Below are 9268 nucleotides of genomic sequence, written 5' to 3'. Positions count from 1 at the left end.
CACACACACACACACACACACACACACACACACACACACACACACACACACACACACACACACACACACACACACACACACACACACACACACACACACACACACACACACACACACACACACATATGCCTGGCCTGCCTTTCACAGAGCTAACAGGCAGCTAGTCAAGAACAGGGATGGAGTGTCAGTCACAGTGGAATTCTTGGCAGATTAAGGGGTGTCTGGGTAATTTGGAACAGAACAACACGTACAGAACATCCAATACTAAACCAACAGCATGTGGAGAGATGTGGGCAGAATGTGGTGCTATTCTATGATGTAATGATATGTTTACCTAAGATACATTTCTGCCTGCTGTGACTTGTCAATCTTTTGAATGGTTCAAGTAAACTGTTTATTTATTGTATGGAACTCTAAATTGGATAAGGCAAGAAATTAAAAATCGGACACATGGGTCGAGTAGAATTAGCTCTTACTCTACTGTTGTGACTTGTTTTTGTTTATTGGCACAAAAATAAGCATTATCAATCCATTCAAAAAGCATACAAAAAGAACAAGTCTAATGGGTGGTTAATATACTTCAATGGCTTTAATGTCTTCAAAGCAATGCTTTTGAAGAGTGATATAAAACACAGAGATAGGGTAAAACAACTGAAGGAGGGTATTTTCTGTCATTATCACAGACATGGTGAGTCGGAGGAGAGGACACGATTCTTAAGCGCTACAAGGTAGTATGCTGACAACTGACACCTTTTCTCCTTTACACCTCCTCAGTCCTGCCTCACACTCGCTCAGTGTCTGGGTGGCACTGTTAGCATCATCCCCCATACGGACACAGACACTCAACCCTGGATCTGAGCACTCAGCCCAGTCCTTACAGCGACACTGGTTTGTTTGTCCTGTTAGAAGGAGACAAGGACAATGGCCTTGAGAACTGGTGCAGTTTGCACACATACATGGGAGCGCACACACACACACACACACACACACACACACACACACACACACACACACACACACACACACACACACACACACACACACACACACACACACACACACACACACACACACACACACACACACACACACACACAGTGCAAGGGCAAAGAAATTCATATTACAGCCTTTACTTGTCTGTGTAACAAAAATGTTGAATACAATTTAAATTCAAGTTAAACCGGAGTCGTACCGTCACAAGTCTCCCATAGCTGGCAGTCGGTGCAGGGTGAAGTAGTGTTGGTTGGCCACTCGCAGGCGCTGTCCTCTGCCAGGTTGTAGCTCCTTCCCAGACAATTTAAGGTGTGCATCTTGCACACGCTCAGTCTATTTGTCCGACCATTCTCAAGATTGTTGGCACACACCTGTAGAGAAGACCTGAACAAAAGAGCAACATAGTTAGCTTGGGCTGAAACCCTGAAACTGCTGATATGGGGTCAGTTTTGTGTTTCCTCTCCTAATGGTCAAGATTTTAGATCTGTGCCTATGGTGAAATTTGAGAAAGCATAGGGAATATTTAGAGTATGCAGAATATGCAGTCAAAAGGAGCCACTTCTCACATTTATTAAAGGGAGCTTACTTCCTCTATATCTGCAAGTAGTTAGAGTCGTTAAAGTTGCATATAGGCAAAGGTTGGTAAAACATACGTGCACTCATAAGGCATTTTGCAGATACATTTGTCTTTGGCAAGTTTCTCCCATGGTTTGCATTGCCCTGCTGGGCCGTCAAGGTGATCAAGCGTTTTCGGTGCTGGATTCATAAAGGACAACAAAGACATGTTATTTCATTTGGATTAGCCGAGGGTAGAGAATACCAACATTCAGGTAAACTGACAAATAGTAACACATTTCTACATAGGTTGATATCTGGGTAGGAGTTCAAAGTTGAAACAATTATGCATCAACCTACCCTGGCTACATGTGATGGTGTTGGGGTCCGGTGACCAGTGCAGACTGGAGTCACAGATGATCTCTTTGTCTCCCACTATGTGTCTCCCCTCAGGGCAGGACAGTGGGATACGTTCCCCTATGTCATAGGTGGGCTGCCAGGGAGAGCCTGTGACATCATTTAGAAGGGATGGGACATGGCACCTGGAGCCTGAAAGAAGGTGAGGGAAGTTATCATAATGATGTGTGTGTTTGGTTTTGTGTGTACGTGTGCGTGTGCGTGTGTTCCAGGGAGGGATTCCTGTGTGTGTGCGTGTGTTCCAGGGAAGGATTCCTGTGTGTGTGCGTGTGTTCCAGGGAGGGATTCCTGTTTGTGTGCGTGTGTTCCAGGGAAGGATTCCTGTGTGTGTGCGTGTGTTCCAGGGAAGGATTCCTGTGTGTGTGCGTGTGTTCCAGGGAAGGATTCCTGTGTGTGTGCGTGTGTTCCAGGGAAGGATTCCTGTGTGTGTGCGTGTGTTCCAGGGAGGGATTCCTGTGTGTGTGCGCGTGTGTTCCAGGGAAGGATTCCTGTGTGTGTGCGTGTGTTCCAGGGAGGGATTCCTGTGTGTGTGCGTGTGTTCCAGGGAAGGATTCCTGTGTGTGTGCGTGTGTTCCAGGGAAGGATTCCTGTGTGTGTGCGTGTGTTCCAGGGAGGGATTCCTGTGTGTGTGCGTGTGTTCCAGGGAGGGATTCCTGTGTGTGTGCGTGTGTTCCAGGGAAGGATTCCTGTGTGTGTGCGTGTGTTCCAGGGAAGGATTCCTGTGTGTGTGCGTGTGTTCCAGGGAAGGATTCCTGTGTGTGTGCGTGTGTTCCAGGGAAGGATTCCTGTGTGTGTGCGTGTGTTCCAGGGAGGGATTCCTGTGTGTGTGCGTGTGTTCCAGGGAGGGATTCCTGTGTGTGTGCGTGTGTTCCAGGGAAGGATTCCTGTGTGTGTGCGTGTGTTCCAGGGAAGGATTCCTGTGTGTGTGCGTGTGTTCCAGGGAGGGATTCCTGTGTGTGTGCGTGTGTTCCAGGGAGGGATTCCTGTGTGTGTGCGTGCAATAACAACAACAACACAATAACGAAAGCGCCTGGGGAAACCAGTGGCGCTTTTTCCCCCCAATGCGGATTCCAGCTTCAATCTCTTGACAATTCAAAATGGCGCAAATGCAGAGGGCTGTTGTCACTGAAGCACTACTTACTCTTGCACTCTTTGAAAGGTGTGCTCCATGTCAGAGCAACAGTGCACTCTGCGATCCTTATTCCAATCAGATGGTAGCCCTCTATGCAGGTGTATTCAATCTTACTGCCCACCAGATACACATCTTTTGGATCCTGAGTTTAATAGCACAGATTATGGTCAAACACAGTCCAACCTATCCAGATGACGATATCTACAAACGGAGGAACGGTGTTATAATAAGGAGGTTGAAATGGCTACAAAACAGCAGGATGATGTTCAGGCTTTTGGAGCCAGCCTTGCACAACGACATTGGGATTAGTTGAATCCCTGAATCAGTTGTGTTAGTGCAAGGTTAGAGCAAAAGCCTGCATGCTCTGTATCTCTCCAGCAGCGGGACTGAAGGAAACAGACAGATTAGTGGTTATCTGTCCATCAATTCCTACCAGGACATAGCCATTAGGGAGAGGAGGTGGGCTCCTGCAAGTCTCCTTAGGTGGGACGGTCAGGTCAAAGCACTGAGGCTCCATGGTCCTGGAATTAATCACAAACAAACAGGCATTCAGCAAGGTCAGTAACAGTGGGATAATACTTTTTCACTTGTACCTTTATTTAACTCGGCAAGTCAGTTAAGAACACAGTGGGTTAACTGCCTTGTTCAGGAGCAAAACGACAGAGTTTTTCCTTGTCAGCTGTCTTTGTTATCGTTAAGTATGCCTTGTCATTTATTTGTTGTGTAGTGTTCATGTATAAAGTCGTATCACTAAGTAAGTAGAGAAGCAGCAGTAGTTCTGACTGGAGGTATTGCAGGTCTTGGTCGTCATCGCAGCCTGTCGTCTCCCTGAACTCTCCGTTGCAGTGATGGCCGCCTCTCTGAGGGGCGGGGTTACTGCATGCACGTGTTCGTGACCTCTGACCTCCGGAGCAAGAAGTCCAGCCAGACCAGCAAGACCAGCTGCCATGTATCACCCCTTAGGGAGGGAGGGGGACAGAGAGAGTGATGGAATGTAGAGTTGGGGTGAAAGAAGGACACAGAGTGAAAGGGAAAGGAAGGGCGGAGAGAGAGGAGATATGGGTCCATATGTAATCTGGATGTGAATGTAGAGAATGCCTGCAAAGCGCCCAAGCAAACTTCAAGTTTGCGAGAAATGAATACACAAATGCCATCATCTGGAGTATCCACACGACGTGTCAAATATCACCTACCCTCCTGCCCCTCCACCTCCTTCCCCTTCTCACAGGCCAGTCCGTCTGTCCCAGGTTTACAGATGCAGCTACACTTATCCCCAGCCATCACCACTAGGCCGTTGTTCCTGCAGGGCTTGCAGCGGCATGGGTGCCTCTCATTCAGGTACTGCTCTATGGCACGCTTCAAGTGGAGCCTCTTCATCCCAGCACACTGCACCTCCTTCACCAACTCATACAGAGGCCTCATCTGGAACCATTCACACCAAACACAGGGAGGAACCAATATAGCAAACCTTTTCCCAAGACAAAAGGATGAACTATTGTTTCAAAAGCTGTAACGTGACTCTGTAGTCCTTTTTAAATGTATCATTTCATTACTTAACCTGTTTTGCTCTACCTTGTGTAATTCACGGCTTTGCCCTCAACCAATGACGCCGGCTCAGATATCGTTTTCATCCACCAATAATCTTTCTCCTGTACCTCTCTCACCTTTCGTTTGATGACTGCAGGGAAGGTCCGCACAGACTCCGCCCAGTTCTTGTACATATCCCAGTTTCTACCTGGAGTGCTGAGGTCCAGAGCCTTGAGGGCTGCGATGTGTGCAGTGGCCCCTCCCTCCACATCCACCTTCTTTACCGTGTCAGACCTCTTGATGGCTATTAAAGCAATAAAGGCATCAGTGATTAGAGTGGTCAGGATTTCGTGGCGGAAGCTTGTACAGTTACATTGCATGATGAGCGACCACAAGGGCTTCTGTATGGTGAATATATATAGTATATTGACTGTAAATATCAATAAATACTGTTGATTCATTTGATTCCATTGAGTCTTGAGCCTTCAGAATTACAGTAAGAGACCACTTGATAGCCATTGTAAAATTTCACACATCTTACATTGTACATCGTCAATTATTTTGGTTTTTACATTGTTGCTTAAATAAACTTACATGGGGGGTTGGGTAGTGTATATACATCTTCATCATTTTTACATTTCTCGGTTGTCCATGAAATGAACAGAATCCGGTGTTTGGTCTTGGTACACTCATTATACTGCCACGTGACCTTGGCTGCAGAAGCAGAAGGGAGAACGGCAACAACAACAAATCAGCACTTGCCAAGGAAAAGTTGGAACCAAACTATACTATATAAAAGGACATCCAATTCAGCTCTGACGGCTTGATTCAACCGCTATGATTTACTTTGTTCAAAGTCTTCCTCACCATCTGTTGCGAGCCTCATCTTCCAACCACTTGGGCCATTGGACCAAGCAGTGTAAACCAACAGAGTTGATGTGTTCAAGCTATTGCACTGTTACTCCCACTACTGTTGTCACAAGAATGATATTGCCTGCAGTGTCAACATTAGGGCAGCCTCAGTCTCAGCTGGAGTTGCCTCAATTGTCTCACCCATCTGTGTGGCTGTTTCCTGGTCGATGCTGAGTAAGGCGTGGAAGTATCCACCCAGGGTCCCCTCAGACAGGTAGTGGGTTCCAAACCTCTCCACCACCATCCTATAGGTAGCGTAGTCGTACACAGTGGGGAGCGTGGCCAGAACCTTCCAGAACTCCTCAGACAGAGAGAGGTATCCTGGGGCATGGTTCTGGAACTGAGCCACCTCCACGTTGTTCTTTACCACCAATAGGTGGTTGTTCTACAGAGCAAAAACAAACCAAAATAGATCATCTCACAATACCTTTATCACAGTTTTGGAAAATATTTGTTTTAAGTAGATTAAATAATGAGTCAATAATTCTAAACTCTGGAAGGCAAATGAATGAAAACAATGATAACAATGGATATCAGGTACAGTCCTCCTCACACATGAACTGCTATTGCAAAGGTCAGGGGTCTGTTGAAAGGCATCTCTTAAGCTCAGCATATCTCCTAATTAAAACTAAGATTTATAGAAGACATTTCATCATGCAGCTCCAACAGACCCTGTTTTTTTCCTCCGTCTTATTTAAGTCATAGTTGTTGAATCCTGTGGTTGTACCCGTCGTTGTCTCTCTCTTGACTACGTCCTTGGCGTAGGACCAGGAGCTGGTGTAGAATTCATCACTGAAATCATTCTGAACTTTGACCTGTACAGATAGGAATCATAGACAGATGTAGGATCTTAATTTGATCACCCTGTTGCAATTTCTATTCTTACATATATTCAGTCCTATGTGCTCTCTTTACAAATGTTTATTTTCACAAGTATGTTAACTGTGGGACTTTTTACCTCAAAGTTGTACCTCAGAGTGCTCTGGGGCAGCCTGTAGAGGACCTTGTTGTCCCCACTGAAGACAGTCCTGCACTGGCCTCCATAGCTCTTAGTGTTGATCACACTTCCTCTCTGTTTTCCTGTCACTGCATCAAACCTGGAAATTCAAGGAGAAGGCACCGCACATCACCACAGATGCCCAGGATTGTGTGTGTGTGTGAGAATGTGAGAAAGAGAGCGAGCGAGAGAGTGAGAGCGGGGGAGGGGATGAAGGAGAGAATGATACCCCAGCTCTCACCCCAGTCCTAGTTGCTCAACATTGGGTGGTGGTTTGTCATTGTTACAAACAGGGAATGTCTTGTCTGGGCCACACTTCAGTTCATCCTGGTTGTCTTCCTCACAGTCCTGATCTCCATTACACACCATAGACTGGCTGATACACTTCCCTGTAGCACCCAGGAAACACACACACGCACGCATGTTAATATTTCATGTTCTGTGCTCAACATTTTTCTTACTGACTCTATTTTACATTCTGTTGTAAAACTTACTGAGGATTTGAAATGCATTGTTAATCAAGTTTGATTTAATTACCTGAGCGGCAGCGGAACCTCCCTCCACAGCCTTCCTTCAGGGGGCAGCCTCGAGCAGTCTCACAGGGCTGGGTCTGAGTGGACCCTCCACTGCATGGGCTCCCCCCAAACTGGGCATATACCACCATGGCACGAGTCCTAGACTAAAACACATCGATATACCCCAACATTGGTCTAATTTCAATAAAGGGGAATACACTGTATGCTACTTGGTAGCCATTCATGAGTCCAGTGGAGCTCACAGGCATGGCTTCGGATGATTGGTTTGATTTCTAACCTGTGTTTTCGTGCAGCCATCACACTCTGACCAGTCTCCGTAGGATCCCCACTGGCAATGCACTGGCTCCACACAATTACTGGGTGAGAACATCCCAAAGAAGAGCCATGACAGACAGATCAGAGAGACTGACAGACGATCCTAAGGAGAGGAGAGGAATGCTGCAATTCAATTCTGTTTTGTATTTCACAACTTTCCAACAGCCTGAGCCTAAATTCCTAACGACTATACAGCAATATTGTTTTTACCTGCGAAATCAACTGAATATAATAGAAGGAGTAAATAGTGTATCGATGTGAATCATCCTACCTTCATGTTGAGAGTTTGCATGAGCTTTCTGTGGCTGTGGACATTCCAGAGTATTATATTTCTCTCTCTCTCTCTCTCTCTCTCTCTCTCTCTCTCTCTCTCTCTCTCTCTCTCTCTCTCTCTCTCTCTCTCTCTCTCTCTCTCTCTCTCTCTCTCTCTCTCTCTCTCTCTCTCTCTCTCTCTCTCTCTCTCTCTCTCTCTCTCTCTCTCTCGCTCTCGCACGCACGCACGCACGCACGCAAACACACACACACACACACACACACGCGCACGCACGCAAACACACACACACACACACACGCACGCACGCAGGCACGCAAACACACACAAACACACACACACACACACACACACACACACACACACACACACACACACACACACACACACACACACACACACACACACACACACACACACACACACACACACACACACACCTGACCCCTTCCCCCAAAGGGGTCAGATACTTGTGGGAAGGGATTCCTGTAAGGAACTTTTTTTTCTCCTTTCCAAGGAACCAGGAGATTTATTTACAATGTGTTGGACAGAGAGAGAGAGAGAGATTCCTGTGGAGAAGGAGAACATACAGTATTGCATCACAGTTTTTCTGCCAAAACCTCTCTCTTTGTGACCCTAGGATAATACAACTATAATTCTGAAACAGAAACAGTCTAAAGTGGTTTCCTCGTTTCCTCTGAAAATAGAGAATAAGGTAAAGCAGGACGTCAAGCAGGTATTTCACCTTCCCAGTTGTCATTTGTCAGTGCAGGCAAGGGAAAGAACACACAGAGAGAGGAAGCAGTTTTAGACTATTACTCAACAATAGTCCAAATGTATGTGCCTGCCCCAATGCATTTGCTGCCTGAGATAAGAAACACTGGAGGGCAACAGAGAGCTGTTTCCCCCTCACATGTCTGGCACTGCTGGCATCTCCACCAATTACAGTGTGCGGGGTCAAGTATGTATGTTGACAAAGTTGCCTTTTTTTGGGGGGTTTGAATTGTGTTGTTGTTGTTGACGTCTGTAAGAAGGCAGTTGTCCTGCTGTTTATGTGGATGTCATATCATTGAATATACCTTTAAATATATCGTTTCATGTGACAAGGTTTGACCACTGAGGATCTGTAACTCCAAGCTACAGACATAGACGCACACACACACACACACACACACACACACACACACACACACACACACACACACACACACACACACACACACACACACACACACACACACACACACACACACACACACACACACACACACACACACACACACACACACACATAACAGTGTTGCCAAGTTCTACACTCTAAACTGATAATTACTCATGAAATAGCCTTCTCATGAAATAGCCATGAAATAGCCTTGTCATGAAATAGCCATGAAATAGCCTTCTCATGAAATAGCCATGAAATAGCCTTCTCATGAAATAGCCATGAAATAGCCTTCTCATGAAATAGCCATGAAATAGCCTTCTCATGAAATAGCCATGAAATAGCCTTCTCATGAAATAGCCTTCTAGTATAGTTTTGATAAAAGCCTCCATAAAGAAATGCAGAATGGATCCCCGACTGTGTTATGGAGGGAGCGTACAGGAATGTGCAA

The 9268-nt window shown here is 46.1% G+C and overlaps 1 protein-coding gene across 1 annotated transcript; it reads right to left on the bottom strand.

The window, feature by feature from the left end:
• Positions 1 to 481: 481 nt before the first annotated feature.
• Positions 482 to 7788, bottom strand: c7a (complement component 7a). Its single transcript, XM_035786213.2, has 17 exons — positions 7656 to 7788; positions 7347 to 7487; positions 7071 to 7212; positions 6775 to 6922; positions 6495 to 6633; positions 6208 to 6351; positions 5678 to 5921; positions 5219 to 5338; positions 4762 to 4928; positions 4291 to 4519; positions 3881 to 4055; positions 3531 to 3618; positions 3107 to 3239; positions 1909 to 2097; positions 1647 to 1749; positions 1193 to 1377; positions 482 to 899 (listed from the first exon to the last, which is right to left on the bottom strand). The coding sequence occupies exons 1-17, from the start codon at positions 7674 to 7676 to the stop codon at positions 715 to 717; spliced, it is 2553 nt and encodes an 850-aa protein (XP_035642106.1). The 5' UTR covers positions 7677 to 7788; the 3' UTR covers positions 482 to 714.
• Positions 7789 to 9268: the final 1480 nt, after the last annotated feature.

Source organism: Oncorhynchus keta, chromosome 14 (genome assembly GCF_023373465.1).
Source record: "Oncorhynchus keta strain PuntledgeMale-10-30-2019 chromosome 14, Oket_V2, whole genome shotgun sequence".
Classification (NCBI taxonomy): Eukaryota; Metazoa; Chordata; class Actinopteri; order Salmoniformes; family Salmonidae; genus Oncorhynchus; species Oncorhynchus keta.
This window is presented reverse-complemented; position numbering and strand designations above follow the sequence as displayed.